Source organism: Helianthus annuus, chromosome 9, assembly GCF_002127325.2.
Source record: "Helianthus annuus cultivar XRQ/B chromosome 9, HanXRQr2.0-SUNRISE, whole genome shotgun sequence".
Taxonomy (NCBI): domain Eukaryota; kingdom Viridiplantae; phylum Streptophyta; class Magnoliopsida; order Asterales; family Asteraceae; genus Helianthus; species Helianthus annuus.
In genome coordinates this window covers 137,441,628-137,461,656 of record NC_035441.2, presented here as the reverse complement: position 1 = coordinate 137,461,656, position 20,029 = coordinate 137,441,628, and the positions used below count along the sequence as shown (strand labels likewise).

The following is a 20,029-nucleotide window of genomic DNA, read 5'->3' as shown; positions in this document are numbered from 1 at the left end:
TCTATCTCTAATTTCTATCTTAGCATCTCCATTTTCTTTGGCCAACAAATAATTGTTGAAACCATATCATAAAAGCAGTGAGTGCTTGAAAAAATTCAAATTCTAATTTTATGCCGACGTACAAACATGTTTTTAACGGAATTAATTCCAAAATTAACAGATGTTGTGACTAAACAACCTCTAAGTTTAAATCATTAATTAGTGTCAATGTGGCGTTAGCCTATTTGATAGAGGCGCTTGTCTCTTAAAGGAGAGATTTCAGGTTCAAACCATAAAAAGAAGAGTATTTTGTATCATTTAATGTAAAATAAAAGTAATATTTGCAATAAAAAAGTTAATCAATTACTATATAATAAAAGTATCATTTAAGTGAACACCCAAGCACACAAAGGATTTTTAAAAGAGTGTCTAATAATAAATATAGTTAAAAGTATACATAATCATTTTTTCTTTTAAAATAATCTAGTCAATTGAAATTCAAACTTATGAATAATATTCCTTGTATAATAATGTTTTGGTTTGTAAAAGAAGACTTTGGCTAGGATCAAATTATATGCACCTGGGTCATGTGATGGTGACTGGAGGGTAGTTAAGGATTCGTGTAACACGACGATCGGAGACCAACGTAAGACAATCAAACCACTTAACTCTTGATTTACTTGTAAAAAGTATAAGCGACAGTATTTAATTTTTATTTTATTTTGAGTTCAGACGTAAACTTGTATACCTGAAATATATATTAAATTAAATATTGCATGTGTATGTTTTTTTCAATTGTTTGTTTAGGACAAGCAGAAACATACTATATGCATGTGGACCACCCACGTCAATAATATCTTTATCAATATCCATATCTATCTATACTATATAACTAGTCACTTATCCGTGCGATGCGGCGGGAGTGGCGATCTACAATAGGATACTCGTTTACCGTTAGTTTATCCGTCATCTCGTGATATATCGTATAGTACTTAAGTTAGTTTTCTTATTCGTGATCTTCTACAAGAATAATACAAAACAAGGAAGTAGATGTAATTAAAAACAAGAAGAGTTCAAAACAGTCAAGTAGCTGGACAAAACAATAAAAACAAAATGCGGGGAGTCTCTTGTATCTCTTCCTGTTTTACCAATACATCCGTTCGCTTATGACTTTCTTGTATCTTCTCCTCTCCTGTACCAGATTTCGACACATAAAAAAATGTTACAAGCTTACAAGTGCTTTAAAATAGTAATTAAAAAGTAATTTCTGGAAGCAAATAAGGCACAAAATCTACTAACTTACCTTCGTTTTGATACGGATGCGATTAATTAATCACGCAACACTTCCTGGTAGACAACATTTGATGTGTAAACTCCGCGTTGTTTGAATTCTTTGTTGAGATGTACCAACACCTTCGTACTTTGTCTTGAAATCCCTCTTGATAACGCGACATAAAGTTGTCCATGTGAAAATACAGAATCAGGTAGATAAATACCAACGTTCGGAATTGTTTGACCTTGAGCTTTATTAATCGTCATGGAAAAACTAAGTCGAATTGGAAATTGTTTTCTTTTCAGCTTGAATGGGAACATGTCATCTTCAGAAAGGGTTAGAGGGATTCTTGGCAAAAAAACTCTTTTTCCGGCATGTTGACCGACTGCAATTTCCGCATCAATAACATTTCGCATGAAACCCTTACATATCAACCGCGTGCCATTACACAGGCCATGAGATGGATCGATATTACGTAACAATATTATTGGGCATCCAATTTTTAAACGAAGCTTATGAGGCGGCATTTCAATCATTTGATTATTAATCTCGTCAACACTATCATTTTTAGTGGACAATATTGCTCTAGAGATTATATAATCTGAAGAATATACATTATCTTCAATTGATGGAAAGATGGCATGGATCAATTCTTTTATAGCGTTTTCTCTGTTGTTGCACTGAATTGTCATGTCATCGGGTATGCGGATATAGTTTCCTTCGATTGGTTCTTCAGTTCCATCGCCGACTCTTAAAAGAAATTTAGAAAACCATGGATCTTTCAGCGCTCTCATATTTATGGTTAACCGCATCTTCTTCGTCAAAGACCAAAGAGGTGACATTCGTACGCTGGAGTCTACAATCTGTGCTCGAGTGCCACGTTTAATAACCGTCAACACCTGTCTGAAGTCACCTCCCATAACCATTATCTTTCCACCAAATGGGAGACTAACACCTATAATGTCTTGGAATGTACGATCGACTGCCTCTATCGCTTGTCGTTTAGCCATCGACGCTTCATCCCATATGATTATTTTGGCAGACCGAATCAGTTTAGCGGCCCCACTCTGTTTTTTGATATTGCACATTGAATTATTTTCAAGATTAAGAGGAATCTTGAATCTCGAGTGAGCCGTTCTACCTCCTGGCATATTATTAGCCGCTGCACCTGACGAAGCTGTTGCGAGAGCAATAAGACCACGTGACCGAATTTCAGCAAGCAAGGCAATGTACAAAAATGTTTTTCCAGTTCCACCTGGACCATCAATAAAGAACACGCCTGGAAGATCATTATCAACATGCATCATGATCTCATCAAACACGTTTTTTTTTGTCCGGATTAAGTGAATATTTGGCACTCAAGTGTTCAGGTTCCAAAACAATCCATACTCTTCTTGTAACTCACGATAACCTGCATCTTGTAAGTTAACATCGTCTGTTATCTTAGGAAGGTCGAATTCATTGAAATTTTAACCCATGGATTGTACCAAGACACTTATTTCGGTAAGAACCATATTTTGAACTCGTTCTATACTTTGACAGTGTAACCGATGATCTTCAGACAGTGAATCAAAGTGGTCATTAAACGGCTGCAAATGGATGCGTTTTTACACCCGTTTGCAGCCGTAAAGGCGCCGTTAAACGGCTGCAAATGGATGCGTTTTTACACCCGTTTGCTGCTGCGTTTGCAGCCTTAAACGCGTTGTTAAACGGCTGCAAACGCGGCAGCAAATGGGTGCAAAAATGCAGCCATTTAACGGTGCGTTTATGGGTGCAAACGCAGTAGCAAACTGGTGTAAAAACGCAGCCGTTTGCTGCTGCGTTTGCAGCCGTAAACGCACCGTTAAGCGGCTGCGGAAAAACATAACCAGAATGGATCCATTTATTCATCAACGGGTCAAAATTTCTTGCTTTAGCTCATATGATAAACTTACAAGAAAGCAGCTAGTTCACAAAAGCCACCACATCTTCTGTTTCCGGATAAATCGCATTGTTGGCCTCTCGTATTAACGAATTCACCTTGAGTCTCAACATCCTCCTTTATCTAAAAATTACATAAAATATCAAATATTCAGACATCTTCTATTTTGATCGTTTAACATTTTCATTATGTAGATCCTGGTTCGGACTGATTCGATAGACTTTCGAATTGTTTCGGTGTGTCATTTGAGAATTTCGGACAGTTTCAGTTTATTTGAATGTGTTTTTTGATGTGTTCGAACATGTGTTAATGAATTTTGGTTAGTTTCGGATCACGTTTTAATAACTTCGAAAAGATTTATCATTAGAAACAGTTTGTTTTATCATCGTTTTAAATTTCGAAACATCATCTCGTCTTAGATCTGAGTTACAAGTGTTTGGATCTATGTTTGATGTGTTCGAACAGTAAAAAATATAAGAAAAAAAGGTTTTCTGGCTATGTTCAAAAATCTATCCGAAACAAACCGAAAATGATCCAATTACACCGAAACTCGTCATTACGGCTACAAACACAGCAGCAAACGGCTGCGTTTTTACACCCGTTTGCTTCTGTGTTCACAGCCGTAAACGCGCCGTTAAACGGCTACAAACGGCTGCGTTTTTACACCCGTTTGCTGTTGCGTTTGTCGCCGATTAAATCATTATCGGCCAAATTGTCCATCACCTTCGGACCCGATGCAAAGAACCCGCTACCCAATGGAGCAAAAGGCACGATTCCAATTCCTACTTCTCTGCAAACGATAAACAGACATCATACCTTAAATCAGCGACAGGGGATAATGAATTACGACATCATATTACTCATGCACAACTTTAGCAATCCTTTTGCAAGTTGAGGAGTTTCATCCATAACTTGAATGCAAAAGGTCAGCCAAATAAATATTACTCATGCACAACTCCATGCCTCTAAGTCTAAAGCCAAATAAATAATTAAACACTGAGTAGTTAATGTTTGATCATATGAACTACAAAAGAATGAAAAAGATTCCTTAGTAAATTTCATATTCACCCTAAACAGCAAGTGACTCGATATTATACCTTCTCCTTTAGACACAAATGGAACAATACATTTTTACTTTTAGACACAAATGTTGGGAATCTGCTGCTAAAATGTGTAGCAATTATGTAAAACCCGTGAGGATCTCAATGATATCAATCTAAACCTTGTGAGAGCGCGGAAATCAAACACAAGGTGATTCAAGAACTAATATTAAGATCAAATAACAAACAATAAATAAGAATCAAACCGAAACTTGCATTCACGATGAACGATGACTGATACAAATCTCGGATGGAACTCGGTTCCAAAACCTTGTGTCGCCTGCCTTCTACTCGCTAACAACAACCCCTAATCAAGTGATTAGGGGTGTTTATATACAAAACACATTAGGACCGAAAACACCCTTAGGCCCATGCGACACCTATTCTAGCCCAACCCACAATGTTTAACCCAAAACATAGATAACTAATTACATAATCAATCCCTAATATTGTTAACCTACATGAATAAACCTTCAGGTTCCAACAATCTCCCCCTAGGTTTATGCATGCAGGTTCTTCTGACTTCAGCTGCTTTGATGACCACCACTCATATTGTCTTTGTATCCACCAAAACCCTTCTTGTGAATATGCATGACAGAAGCTACTGCAGATGTCCAACCCTTAGCAATTTCCTCATATTTTTCAGTAGCTCTGATTTGGTTGCTTGCCAAGACTTCAAGATCTTCAACTGCAAGATTCAACAAATCGATCTGATCTATCAAACAGTAACTTGCATCACCATCACAAACAATCACTGCTTGACCAAGACGTTCATTATACGCCCAAAAGTGCATTGTCTTCAGTGCCCCTTTTGGAATCTTTCTCACCAACGGAATCGTCTTCTCTTTATCAGTAGCTGGCCAGTGGACAATCTTCATTCGCTTGTTTGTATACGGATCCCTAATCCCTTTTGCAGGTTTAACAATAGAATCCGCTGTACGCATCGAGGGAAAACCTTTTGCAACTTCCCTTTTCAATCTCTCGAAGAATGCATAACCAGGACCATTAGGCTTATCATCCACATAAGGTTTATTTGTCAAATCTGTCAAATCTACCTTAGTGAAGGACTGAAATTGCCCTGAATGTTTGTACCATTCAACCGGTCCAACTTTCCTCTTGATCCACCATCTGTTACGATCATGATCATAACCCCAGCTGACTACACCAGATCGATTTCCTTTCTTATCGTAGAGAGTTTCACCAACATCCATTAAATGATGTGTAGCACGTGCATCTTCATCATCTGGATTAGCATTCTTGTTCTTCAGAATCACAAACTCTCTTTTCTTCTTCAACCTCTCTGCTTTAGCTTTCTCTGCTTCTGGATCAGTAATTCTTTCAAAGTACTTTTCCATAGCAGCACTCCTTTCAGCATTATCTTTCTCAAAAGCTTTCTTTCTGTTTTCGACATCCGTTGGATCAGAAAACTCTTGTCCGAATTTCTTTTCAAGCTTACCTCGCAGATCATAAACAATATTGAACAATAAGCTAACGTCTCCTTGCAGTTGCTCAATTTGTTGAACAATAAGCTAACGTCTCCTTGCAGATCATAAACAATATTGAACAATAAGCTAACGTCTCCTTGCAGTTGCTCAATTTGTTGATCTTTCTTCACAATGGTATCTTCAAGCTGTATGATCTTTGCATCTTTATGAATTGAATCTTGTTCGAGCACAACCAAACGTTTCTTCATTTCCCTCATGCTTATAAACTCATCATCATCACTAGAATCATTGTCAAAAGGCATTCTAAGTGGTTCTACAGGTCGTTTACCACTTGAACTGCTCGGTTCTTCATGAATAGTACCAGAAGGACCAGCACTAACAATTCCAGAGGGCCCAGCTTCTACATGAGCTTCAACATTAGGCACAGTTTCATTTTGAACTTCAACATTCGTCATAACTGTATCATCACCTTGAGTATGAACACCAGACTCAAAGATATTCTCTGTAGTAGTGGTGGTAGCAACGTCAACATACTTTTCAAAATCGAAGTCATATAAACCTTCAGCATCATCAGCAACAGTTACAGATTGATCTTTGCTTTGTTCGATAAACATTCCGGGTCTAGGATCCCTTCTTTTCCTTTTTAGCGGAATAGAATCAGAATCCCTTGGGCTTTCTTCTGGCTCTTCAGTAGATACTGACAGATTGGGAGGAGGATTTCCCATCGTGTCAGTCACTTTCTTTAACAGCATCGCCAAATTCTCAGCAGAAATCACTGGATTAACTGTAGAAACAGCATCAGCATTAACTTCAGGAGGAAGTTCTATGTTATCATCATCTGAATCACACGTAATCTCAACACCTTCATCGTCAGAGTTAATAGTGATACGCTCTGGCTCAGGCTCATTTTCATCTCTCCTTTGAATGTCATGTTCTTCAGCAACAATGGCACGTGCAGGTACGGCTTGTGCCCTGACTGGATTCTCAACAATGTCTTCGGTCTCTGCAAACTGACCAAACTTCTCCAACTCAATCAAACCTTCAAACTTTTTCTCTGTTCCCTTCTTCGTAGTAAGAGCACCAAAACACGAAGGGCCCATAGGCTTTAACTCCAGAGTATCACCAGATCTCCTCAATTCAGGATAACGTTCATTGAGAATCATCTGCACAAATCTAGGATACATAAGAAACTTATCCTTTCGTAGCCCAATAGCATTTCTCTTCATCGCTTCCAGAACATATCTTGAATAGTTGAACGGCTCATTAGTAATCACGCAAATCAATGCAGCCGTCTGTGTTGTGTTTAATTGATCAATTCCCCCGCGGTTTTCTGTCATGCACAACAGGAACATGTGCAATAATAAACGCCAGTACGGATGAACAAACTTCTTAACCAGAGGAGGAAATTTTCCTTCATAGCTCAGTCGTGGCAAAATTGCTTCAATCACTCCAGCAGCAAGCTCGATTGGATCCGTTTCCTGATCATTGAACTTCAACACATCCCTGATAGTCTGCTCCGTCACAATAATCTTCGTCCCGTCGATCTCAGCAGCTATAGCTCCTTTTCCTTCAATGATTTCCACCTTTGCAGTCTTCCAAAATTCCCGAATGAGGCTTTCATACACAACCGGATTTTCACGAAGAGCGTGAGCAATACGGCATGTACTTAGACCTTTGATCAATGACGTGAACAACTGCTTATGCTTCACAGGTGGAGGTGCCAAATATGCTACTTGATTGTGAGACGCGATAAACTTTAAGTCCATTTTTCTGCACACCACACAAAACATATAAGTTTCCAATAACACAGTGATAAAAATTAAAAATAAAACAAACACTGTTACTGTTCACTCGTAACCATGAGTCGCAACCCAAGGTTTCGAGTCGTAACCACGAGTCGCAACCAGGAAAACTGAGTCGCAACCGGAAGATTGCGAGTCGCAATCATGAGTCGCAACAAGCCAGAATGAGTCGCAATCATGAGTCGCAATCTTGAGGTTGCGAGTCGTAATCAGTGGTTTCGAGTCCTGTTGTTCTTGATTGCGACTGGAAACTTCATCGGAAACTTCAAAAACTCATCGGAGACTTCATCGGAAACTTCATATCTTCATCGGAATCTTCATATATTCGCCGGAATCTTCAAACAAAATTCAAAAATCCTGCAAAATCTTGAACAATGACGTCATATTACCTGTTGATGATCTGATCGGATTGCGAGTCGCAACCGGAATTGAGTCGGAATCGAGATTACGGCCGGAATGTTGAGAGAGTTTTGAGAGAAGATTGCGAGTGAATAATGAAAGTGACTCGTAATCACCCTTTTATACTCAACAGTTTTTCATGGGCCCAAATCTGTTGGGCTTGGGCCTTATGGACTTGGGTTCAAACATGATTTTCAAAAGATAATTTTTTTAAACAAAACCCAATTAAAAATCTGATTTACCAAAAATACCCATTAAACCTTTTTGAGCATTTGTTTGCAAAATAAAACCTGAAACAAAATTAAATAATAAAAATTATTTACAAAAATAAAATCAGGAAATTTGCATAGATATTCAGGGATCAAATCACAAGGTTTCGGGCATGACTTCACTTATCAACACTGATCTACTAGAGGATGATCTAGACGATTGCCAGTATATTTATCCTCTTAAACTCATCTCCCTAGATCTTTTCCATATAACTGCCTGTATCTCTTTTTATCATGTTTTGATATTTTTAATAATGAGCACCCAAACAAATACTAATCAAATCCCGGAATTATGCACAGCTCACTCTATCATGCAAGCAGTTTCCCTACCACATATTTCACAAGCCCAATCCAAATTTCTGAAATCTTAACTGGGAATAGGTTGAGAAAAGAACAGAATAGATCTTAGAATGAGATGATATAATATACAGATCAAATGAGTTTTCTCAATTTGATATAGGTTTATTGGGTTTCTTTTGGGCACTAGAGGGCCTCTTTCGGGTGTTAATTGATCTACAGATCGAGAACGTACAGCTAGGTCAGCATGTATCTGGATGCAGCAGAAGCTGACGTTGCCTAGCACCTCCAGGTCAGCATGTATCTGGATGCAGCAGAGGAGGTACACGACTTTTTCAGATAAGATTTCAGAATCAGATCAAAATTGTGTGTATCGGGAAAAGCATACAAACATTCAAATAGACATGAGCTAATTCCAAGTGATTTTCTTTTCTGAGGTCATGTACTGGTTTAGTTCTGAACAGAAACAGCTATTATTTCCAATCTTAAGGATAGAGCCTACCAACACATCATACTAGAGTCAAACAATTTCGATACTGGTCTTACATGAGTCAGCCCTTGACCATAATGTGAAAATTCATTTCATTTCCCAGTCCAGCCACACTTCCTTTTGAAACTCTTTTTGTATTTTTTCAATTTTTCAATGTTTTTGTATTTTTCAATTTTTCAATGTTTTTGTATTTTTCGATTTTTCTCCCCCTAAATTTGTGCATAAATAAAAACTACCTAAGAATAGAAAACTTTATGAACAAATTTACCTATGAAAAACAAAACAAAACAAAAATATGCTCAATCAGTAAAACGGATCATTTTTAGAAAATCCACAAGCACTCTGAATTTCGAGCTGCTGACAGGTTTAGTGAACAAATCGGCTGCATTTGCATCTGTGTCGATTTGTTCAAGTGTAATCAGACCTCTGTCAAAACAGTCCCGAATGAAATGAACTTTAATATCAATGTGCTTGGTTTTGGAGTGAAAAACAGGATTTCGAACAATTTGTATTGCAGCATCATTATCGCAGTAAATAGTAGTGTTAAGATAAGTCAAACCATAATCCTGCAATTGATGTTGCATCCACACCACTTGAGAGCAAGAAGCAGAAGCAGCAACATACTCAGCTTCAGCTGTGGATATCGCCACCGTTTGTTGTTTCTTGCACTGCCAAGAAATGAGCCGATCACCCAAAAATTGACATCCCGCAGAAGTGGATTTCCTGTCACTGTCAGTACCTCCAAAATTGCTGTCAGAGAAAGCAAACAAGTCAAAATTGGAATCTCTCGGATACCACAGGCCAAACCGAGGTCGGCCTTTAAGATACCGAAAGATCCGTTTAACAGCAATAAGATGAGAAGTTTTAGGATTAGCCTGATAGCGTGCACAGTTGCAAACAGCGAACATGATGTCCGGACGGCTAGCTGTGAGATACATCAATGACCCAATCATTGACCTATATTGACGTTGATTTACAGACTCTCCTTCTTCATCTTCAGTCAATAATGGTCTCTCAGCCATAGGTGTTTCAGCAGGCTTTGCGTCCGTGAATTTGAACTTTGTCAGGACATCATCCACATACTTCCCTTGATGAATCAGAATTCCTTGTGAACTCTGCTTGACTTGTAGACCCAAAAACAGTGTCATCTCCCCCAGAGCACTCATTTCAAACTTTTTCTTCATAACTCTCTCGAACTCCTTGCACATATCCTCGCTTGTAGATCCGAAAATGATGTCATCAACGTAGATTTGAACCAAAATTTGATCACGTCCTACCCTCTTGATAAACAGAGTCTGGTCTATGGGGCCACGCGTATATCCATGAGCCAACAGATGCTCTGTTAGGGTGGCATACCAAGCTCGAGGAGCCTGATGTAACCCGTACAACGCCTTGTCTAACTTGTAGGCGTACTCAGGATGATCTGGATGCACAAACCCTGGCGGTTGCTCGACAAAAATTTCCTCTTTCACATCTCCATAGAGAAACGCGGTCTTGACATCCATCTGATAAACAGTGAATCCCATGTACGACGCGTAAGCCAAAAAGATCCGGATGGCTTCAAGTCGCGCAACCGGAGCATATACTTCATCATAATCTAGACCTTCGATTTGTCTAAATCCCTGAACCACCAGCCTTGCTTTGTTTCGAACAATGACACCCGCAGAATCCTGCTTGTTTCGAAAAACCCATCTAGTTCCAAGCTTACGCTTTCCTGCTGGCAACTTGACAAGCTTCCATACTCCAAGTTTTTCAAACTGGTTCAGCTCTTCGTGCATAGCATCTGCCCAGCCAGGTTCCTGCAAAGCTATATCAATGGTTTTAGGTTCGATTTGAGAAAGATAACTAGAATATAAGCAAGTGTTAATGGTTCCTGATTGACTCCTGGTCAAAATTCCTGCATTTACAGGACCAATCACATTTTCGATTGGGTGATTGCGTTGAACGCTCGTCGGTATGGCCAAATCTGGTACAGTCTCCTCTGCAGTGGTGGTGTTGCTACACTCCCCCTCATCAGGTGCACTTGTAGTGTGAACTACAGGAGAAGTGACGGTACAATCCTCAGGAATTGGATCAGGAAACATTGCAGAGTCACTGGTTGATGCACCTTCAGGGGATTGATTGACCATCGGTGTCGGTGTAGGATGTTGCGTGAACACCATTCCCGGTGGATCAACAGTATGATGCTTCACATTTTCTTGCATCTGTGCTTCGTCCTCAGTATCTTCAAATGACAATGGTTGTTGGGGAACTGACTCACCTGCAACTGAAACATCACTTGACAAAATGTTAAATGATTTAAACAGAGCAGAATAATCATATAACCAATCTGGACCGACTCTAGCGTCCGTAGCATTCTCTTCAAGCCATTCGATGTTGCACGACTCAACAACTTTTCTAGTTACTTTATTGTATACTCTATAAGCAGAGCCTTTAGCATATCCAACAAAGTAACATTCGTCACCTTTGACTTCAAACTTTCCATTTGAGTCCATTAGTAATAATACACATGGACAACCAAAAATACGAAAGTGTGAAACCGAAGGTTTACGTCCTTCCAGAATCTCATAAGGGGTTTTCATGTGACGTTTATTTACTAAAGCATGATTCTGGATATAACAAGCCGTGCTAACAGCTTCGGCCCAAAAGAAGCTAGGAAGCTTTGAATCAGCCAGCATGGTACGTGCTGCCTCAATTAGAGTACGATTCCTTCTTTCAGCCACTCCATTCTGTTGTGGAGTGCGGGGCGCACTGAACTGTCGATCAATTCCCTTTTCAATGCAGAACGTATCCAAAGCAACATTCTTGAATTCTGTCCCATTGTCTGATCGAATAACCTTCACCTTAGTACTCGCTTGATTTTCAGCCAATGTAATGAATTGTTTCACCAGTCCAGCAGTTTCGTTTTTGTGACTGAGAAAATACACCCAAGTGTAGCGAGAGTAATCATCGACGATTACCAGACAATAAGCTTTCTTCCCGATACTCAGCACATTCACTGGACCAAAAAGGTCCATGTGAAGTAGTTCGAGTACAGCTTTTGTCGAGGGTACTGGTTTAGTCTTGTGAGGTTTTCGATGAGCCTTTCCTTTCGCACAAGCAACACACTTTTCCACCAACATGAAATCCTTAATCGGAAGATCTCGTACTAATTGACCTTTAGCTAGACGATTCAGATTTTTCATATTCACGTGCCCAAGTCGATGGTGCCACAAAAGACCATCATGCTCTGAAATCTTCGAAAATAAACAAGTGATCTCTTCACACGGTTTCTTGTTCATATCAATGACGTAAGCATTTCCTTTTCTTTCAGCTGTCATCAAGAACCAGTCTTCTGGAATAACAATCCCAGGCTTAAGAACATGACACCCTTTCTTCGTAAAATGAACTGAATTCCCTCTATCACAAATCTGCGAAATACTTAACAGATTGTGCTTCAGTTCTGGAACATAATTGACATTTTCAAAGCTGAGAACACCGTTTTGAACAGTTCCTTTCAAAGTGATTCTGCCAGATTCACCTCCCGCAAATGAGACATATCCACCATTAAATTCTTTGACATTCACAAGTTGGGATAAGTCTCCTGTCATGTGCCTGGAACAGCCACTATCCATGTACCAGAGGCGCACGGTAGCCCTCCACAGCTGTTCCTGCACGAGTAGCGGGATTAGTTAGATTTAGGAACCCAGCCCATAGTGGATCTAGGTTTTCTTTAGCATCGAAATACGTTACCCTCTGCCAAACTAAATTGTCTTTATTTAAAAATTTTGATGAATTCGCATTGACAAAATTTTTATGAAGTGTATGAGGCAAGTTGGAATGCACGGCTTTAGGTTTAGGTTTCCAATATTGTTTAGACTAGTTGTTAGCATAATTACCAAACGCCTTAAATCTGTTTTCTGAAAAATGATTTTGCCGGTTTTTATGTCTACGTTTGGCTGCATTCCAATCTTGATCAGAAGGCCTGACCCTACGATGGTCGTTCTTCATTGTCTTAGACCTATCAGTCTTCATTGACTTAGAAGGACCAAATCGATTTGGTTTGACTTTCTGATGTTGTGCGTGTTGAGTTTTAGACTGCACAGAGGAAGACAAAGAAACACAGTTTCTGGCAATGTGCCCGGCTATCCCACAATTGAAACAAATCTGTCGTTTCACTGTGGAAGATTTTTGATGATTCACAGTGGCTGCGGGTCTTTTGGGTCTTGAAGATGGAGCTTGCTTGTTCTGTTTTGATTGACTTGCTTGTGCCTTCCCTGAGCTTGTATATACCTGAGAGTCAGAACTAGCACTGGCACAAGCATGAGAATCTGAAAAAGTAGAGTTTTCATTTTTTACTGTTTCATGAAAATCATTTTGATTAGGTGTTTCAGATGTTGACTTATGATTTTCTTCACAAGTATTTTCTTTCAAACTCTCATTTAAGAAAACTTCTTTCTCGTTTTGCAAATCATTTTGAGTTTCAGTCTCGATCGAGGCTGAGACGTCATCAACAAATAATGACTCCTTTCTATCGTTGCCATCCAAAGAAGTTCCATCAGATTCATCAGTAGAAATGTCCACTGAATTTGATTCACACGAAAAATCAGTGTGTGATTGGTTTTCTTGTGAAGCATTTTCAGTGGTTTCACTGAAAGTGTCCTGAGGAACATCGTTGGTCACACTATTTTCACCTTGAGAATCAGAAACATTAGAATCACAATTTTCAGCAGTTGCAAAACATTCATCATCACACGCATTTTTAAAAGGTTCATCACAAGCATTCACTGTTTTGCCCAAAACATCAGGCCCAAAAGAAGACGAAACATAACTATGAAAAGAGTTCAAAAACGCTTGTCCAGACACACAACCAGAATTAGTATTATCAAAAGAAGTTTTAGAAGAATCAGATTCTAAAACTTGTTCTCTTCCAAACACATCTCCCCATATCACTTCAGGTACTTTATCTGCACATGACGAAGAACTGTTAGGATCAAAAGTACCCTTTGACACAAAACACGTTTCTGGTTTTACCTGTTCTTCAGCAGGTTTACCATTAATTGAGGACTTACTATTTTTGGAACCTTCAACATTCACTGAGGGCTTATTATTTTTGGGTCCGTATGTCATTTTGCTTTCATTCAGCATCTCCTCCTCGGTCATAGGTAAATATGTGTAATTGTTATTGTACGGAGGAGGAGTCTGATTATAACCCAATCCCGACCCTTTCTTCTTAGAGTAAGCCAATTGTTGGTCACAGAGATTTTTAACTAATTTACTGGAGGAATCGAATTTTTTAATGTTTAACTGATTAATTTGATATTTATCCCTAACATTCTCCAGTTCCTTAGTTACCTCACACAGTTTTTCTTTAACTATGATGAGTTGGGCCGTGGCTACACTAACATCGTCTTTGAGTTGGACGATATCCTTACGCTGAGCTTCGATTTTTTCTTTGAAAAGTTTTTCATTTTTCGTTAAAGTGAAATTTTTGCGTTTAATTTCATTATAGTCTTCGATTAGCTCAGCGTTATGGATTCTATAGGCCTCAACTCGTTCCCTACATTCAGAAGTGCAGAAAACAGAAATTACCTCTTCTTTAGTGAGACCTTTGACAGGTGCTGACAGGATTTGAGTCATGAAGGCGAAGTTTTCAGCTGACGACTCCTCCTCCTGTGCTACCTTCACATCATCATTCACCGAATCGTTGCTGGCCATGAAAGCGATATTGCTTGAGTTGGCTTGATTTTCAGGAGCTGAGATGTTTAATCTTTCTATCTCTGAACTCCAGTCAAAAGGCGAATCAGGCTGAACCACCAAAGCTTGGGCCAATCCCATAGGTTGTGGACTTCCACTGTTGACATTATCAGCAGGCACACCAGTTGTAGTCACAAGAGCTCTTTCTCGATTGGGCGTAACAGGAGCAGCAGGCTGAGCTGGAGTTTGTTCACCATTCACCTTGGGTTTCGTGCAATTTCTAGCTAAATGACCCTGTTCATGACAATTATAGCAACGAAACTCAAATGGCATCTTTGCGGGGCCCGAGAACGTAAGATTCTGCCATTTGTTTTTCCCTGTTTTCCTCACAAAGTTTTTAGCTCTAAAAGCCGCCATAGCCATCTGCCACGTGATATCCATTTCTTCCACATCTTCTGGAAGAATTTGATCCAAATCATCCATGGAAAACTTAGGAGGACCAAGGTTTCCCGAAGTAAAGGCATTCAAGCAATTTATGACTGAGGCTGCAATTTCAAGATTTTCTTTTGACTGTTTCGAGAAGAAGGCAACCATTTCATTGCTCGCCACAGAGGCAGAAGGTGCAGCAGATGCCTTTCCAGCACTTGTAGGGGAAGCTTGAGTAGAGGACCCTGAGTTGTAGACGTTTGCTGAAGTGGGAGCAGGTTTAGCAGCTGTAGCATTGCGAAACATTTGGAATCCTCCTTGAGACAGAAGAGCTGTGTTACTGTCACTGGATGTGGTTGGAGCTATTGAGAAACCGGCAGCCAGCATGCTGTTCTTGTAGTTAGTCTCTCTCTGCTTGTCATCCAATTCACAAGCTTTGATATGCGAGATCATCTCAGACAGGGTGCATCTTGCAAGATCTTTGGTCTTCTTGATCATAGCAACATGATGATCCCAACTCTTGGGCAAAGCATTGAGAAGTTGTCTGTTGGTGGAGGCGTTTGTGGTATGAATTTCTTCCATTTGCATTTGAGTCACCAGCTTGACAAACCTTTGGATCTGATTATCTACTGTTTCACCATAAATATGGTTGAAATTGTTGAAATTTTGTTGCAGCAAGTTCCTTCGACTTTCTTTCATATCTTCGTTACCTTCATACACTTCTACCAGAGAATCCCACAGTTCCTTGGCAGATTTGCAGGTGCGAAAGCCCATAGCGATATTAGGACCCAAACCCATGGTCAGATAGGAAAGAGCTCTATCATCTTCTTCAACAATGAGCAAATCATCTTCAGTGTATTGATCTCGAGGCTTCTTGATTTTAACATCAGGTTCTGTAGGGCTTTCCATCATAATCTCCCTAGGTCCTCTCAAGATGCTGCGCCATAGCTTGTAATCTTTAACTTTCAGATGCTGTTCAAAGCGCCATTTCCACTCGGGAAAGTCATTGGCATCAGTTAATCTCGGAATACGTGTTGTGGTTCCTAACTTTGAATCCAGTTCTTGTTGTTGAGTTAGGGCAGACAATTCACTGTTGTTGGTTGACATGGTTAATTAATCAATTAATTAATTAATTTTATTAAGTCCAAAATCAACAGTCCAAATTTCCGTCACACAATGTCGTTGCGAGTCGAAACGGGGTTGCGAGTCAATCTTTCTGATGGTTGCTAGTCGAAACTGACAAGGTTGCGAGTCGAAACTTCAGTGATTGCGAGTCGTAACAACGTAAGTTGCGAGTCAAGATTTCTGTGGTTGCGAGTCGTAACTGAATGGTTGCGAGTCGTAACAAAACCGAATGAGCCGAAACCACGGTTGCGAGTGAAGACCAATCCTTTGGTTGCGAGTCGTAACCGAGGCAGTATGAACCGAAACCAGCAGAGGTTGCGAGTCGTAACTGAAACGTGATGAGCCGCAACTGGGTGATTGCGAGTCGTAACCTGCAAAACAATAAGTGATAAGAACTGTTTACTCGCAATCCCGACTTTTCAGCAATTTCCAAAATTCAAAGATATTGTAATCTTTGAATCTGTTGCACCGAATTCCCGAAAAATCAGCAAACACCAATACTGAAATCAACAAACCAAAATCAGTGATTTTTCCAATGAATTTGTCAAGAACAGTCAACAAAAAATCTGCAAACACACTCAACAAACCGGATCAGTAATATATGCAATTTCTTGAATCCGATTGATATCAAAACCGAGCCCTTGAATGGCTTCAATGGCTCTGATACCAATTGTAAAACCCGTGAGGATCTCAATGATATCAATCTAAACCTTGTGAGAGCGCGGAAATCAAACACAAGGTGATTCAAGAACTAATATTAAGATCAAATAACAAACAATAAATAAGAATCAAACCGAAACTTGCATTCACGATGAACGATGACTGATACAAATCTCGGATGGAACTCGGTTCCAAAACCTTGTGTCGCCTGCCTTCTACTCGCTAACAACAACCCCTAATCAAGTGATTAGGGGTGTTTATATACAAAACACATTAGGACCGAAAACACCCTTAGGCCCATGCGACACCTATTCTAGCCCAACCCACAATGTTTAACCCAAAACATAGATAACTAATTACATAATCAATCCCTAATATTGTTAACCTACATGAATAAACCTTCAGGTTCCAACAAATTAACTATAATTTTTTTACTTTAAAAAATTTAATTGAGCTTCATATACATCAATTGCATCACGAAAGCAATGCCAAGAGAAATCCGGTCTAGGTCGTCCAGTTACAGCTTTTATAGCATGTCCATAACGCCAGTTATATGTAGATAAAATAAAAGACCTGCAAAACCTTAAGAAAGTACAAATCATAGAGAAGTCGAATAAAGCCATGTATGTGTTAAAGTCAAAATTAAAATATAAACCCATTTCACTTTTAGTAACTTTAAACCCATATCACTTGTTTGATTCATAGATATAAAACAACCCAACATAAATCCTGTAATTTACGTGTCCATATAGATTCAGCCCATTTAGGCCATATCACTTCTGGCCGAACAAGACATTGAATGCCCCTACTAATGAATCATGGGCATGGATTTTTAGGTACCTCGCTACTAAAGTATATCAAAGCCCTTCTCTTGAATGAACCAGATACCTTTTCATAACAATATGAAGGGCAAAAGGCTTAAGTTACTTCAGCTTGTGAATCATATATAATTGTAACCTCAAGAAAGGTACATTAACTTAAGTTAAGATTACATCCTTAATAAGATTAAGGATGATGATAGGGCACCAATAGGAAATCAAAGAGCAAGTGTGATTAGTTTGGCTAGTTACCTGTAAGCATTTTATCAAAAGTTGTAGGATCGTTTGCTGACCCGAACGAGTCGTTCAGAGGCTTTCTCCTTGGTTTCAGGTGCGGAATAATAAGAAACTAAGGTAGAAATAGCACGCAGATCACTTTAACTACTTGTTTTATTGATTTTACACTGATTACACTTCAAATCTCGCACCGGCAGCACTTCGACACGATTTCTCCAACTGTTACAACTGAGATCGCTCCTAGGGTATTTATAGAGTTCTGGAACCGCTTATTGGACAAGCCCAATAAGCGATCCATACACATGACACATAAGCGGTCCAGTATAATTGTCACTCGAGCGGTCCATAGCTATTGACACATGAGCGGTCCAACATTATGTTGCTCGAGCGGTTCAGTCTACTTGCCGTTCGAGCGGTCCAGCATATGACCGTTCGAGCGGTCCAAACCCTAATGGTCCATATGAGCGATCCAACCATCTAAACCTATACAATTCTCACAATTTCTCATATTTCGTACATTTTACAATCAATCCTATACTAAGACTCGAACGAAGATGTAGTCGACAGACAACTGCACCAACAGACTCCCCCTTGAATGTTGACGAAATCTTCAGTGAGAGTCTTCAACATGACATTCTCGGATATTGTTCGGTCTTCTTCAAGAAATCTGCATGGATCTTTCTTTCTTTGGCTATAACTTTCGTCAGACTCCCCCTATCATCCTGCTAGGATAGTCGTCTGGGATTTGTTACCACCATAGAAATCATCTCCTGGCTTTTCTTTGTTCATCTCATCATCTGCATACATCTTAAACACTCTATTACAAACAAATAAAAATGTGATTCAACTTAATGAATCAACTAACATTTGAGAACATTTACAATTATACACTTATCACAAATTTGAAACATTCCAATTTCTGATTCAACCTAATGAATCATTTTAAACATTTCAAACCACTTAACCAACCTGTCTGTCCATCATGTTTAGACTTTGAGATTTTGAAAATCAGCTCTTCACCATCAGTTGTCGAAAATCTTTTTAGATTTTTCAAAATATGAAACGTAAATGCAAAGACAGAAATTTAAATGCAGAACAAACATATTTTTGTGAGTTTGTGCAAGAGAATCATATCAGTTTTTGAGACGCATCACAAGCACCGTTAAGCTTCTAATCGTTTTAAGTTCTAAACGATTCACGTAGATTGACGATATAATTGTCCTCTTAAATTTTCATACAATTTTCAATCTATTCAGGATACTATTTAGGTGTTTTATGAACTTAGTTCGATTCATGTGTCCCACCTCTTGAATATACTCCCGTATACAGAATCCCAATATTCAGTCTTACAGGTATGAACACTACAATGATGTCTGTACATAAATTAAGGGAAAGATGCGAGAACTGAGGGATCTCAGGTCAGAACTTCCGTTCAGCAGAGAGATATCAGCTTCGACTTAGCAGTGTGTCCCCTTTAGAGGATCTTTTCAGCTACAACAGATGATTATCAATTTTATTGTCTAATCAGCTGAGGGCTTTATGCTATGTTTCAAGCATTTTGCGGAAAGTATTAGCCAAGGACTAGGTCAGAACTACCGTTCAGGAGAAGTCCCGGAATAATACCCCAGACATCATAGAGTATAAACACCTAGTATATCAGAATACGAGATCTTTCAAACGAGATTTCAGGGGTTACCTATATATCCAAGTAGTGTTCCCCACGAATTTCACAAGTTTGAAATTTTAGGTTTATATCCCGAATAAATCTACTAAATGTACAAAAACCTATCGTCACATCATCAGTGAGACCGTTTATCACATTTGACATTACATTTCTTTAGCGTGCTGTGATAGTCCACTGATTTACAATCATTTCCTCTTTTTCACAACAAAACTCATTTTTAAATTTTTAATGTTTTTGACATTTTCAAATTTTCTGATTTTTTTTTAAATTTTTCTCCCCCTAAAATCAAAATATGTTTCAATTTTGATTTTCTGGGAAAATTTGAAACAAACTGTACAAATATGACAACATGATGAGAATCACCTCAATTCTCCATCCACTTGGCATAAACAATCAGAACTCCCCCTCACAACAAACTATTTTCCCAT

General features: G+C 39.0%; 1 protein-coding gene and 1 long non-coding RNA gene across 2 annotated transcripts; both read right to left on the bottom strand.

Annotated features, from left to right (window-relative positions):
• Positions 1–1,011: 1,011 nt before the first annotated feature.
• LOC110874721 lies at positions 1,012–1,458 on the bottom strand. The gene is made up of 2 exons (XR_002556165.1): positions 1,283–1,458; positions 1,012–1,171 (listed from the first exon to the last, which is right to left on the bottom strand). It is a non-coding gene; the product is annotated as an uncharacterized LOC110874721 (long non-coding RNA).
• Positions 1,459–1,579: 121 nt separating this feature from the next.
• Positions 1,580–2,559, bottom strand: LOC110876444 (ATP-dependent DNA helicase PIF1-like). The gene is made up of 2 exons (XM_022124619.1): positions 1,688–2,559; positions 1,580–1,637 (listed from the first exon to the last, which is right to left on the bottom strand). The coding sequence occupies exons 1-2, from the start codon at positions 2,557–2,559 to the stop codon at positions 1,580–1,582; spliced, it is 930 nt and encodes a 309-aa protein (XP_021980311.1).
• Between the last annotated feature and the right edge of the window lie 17,470 nt (positions 2,560–20,029).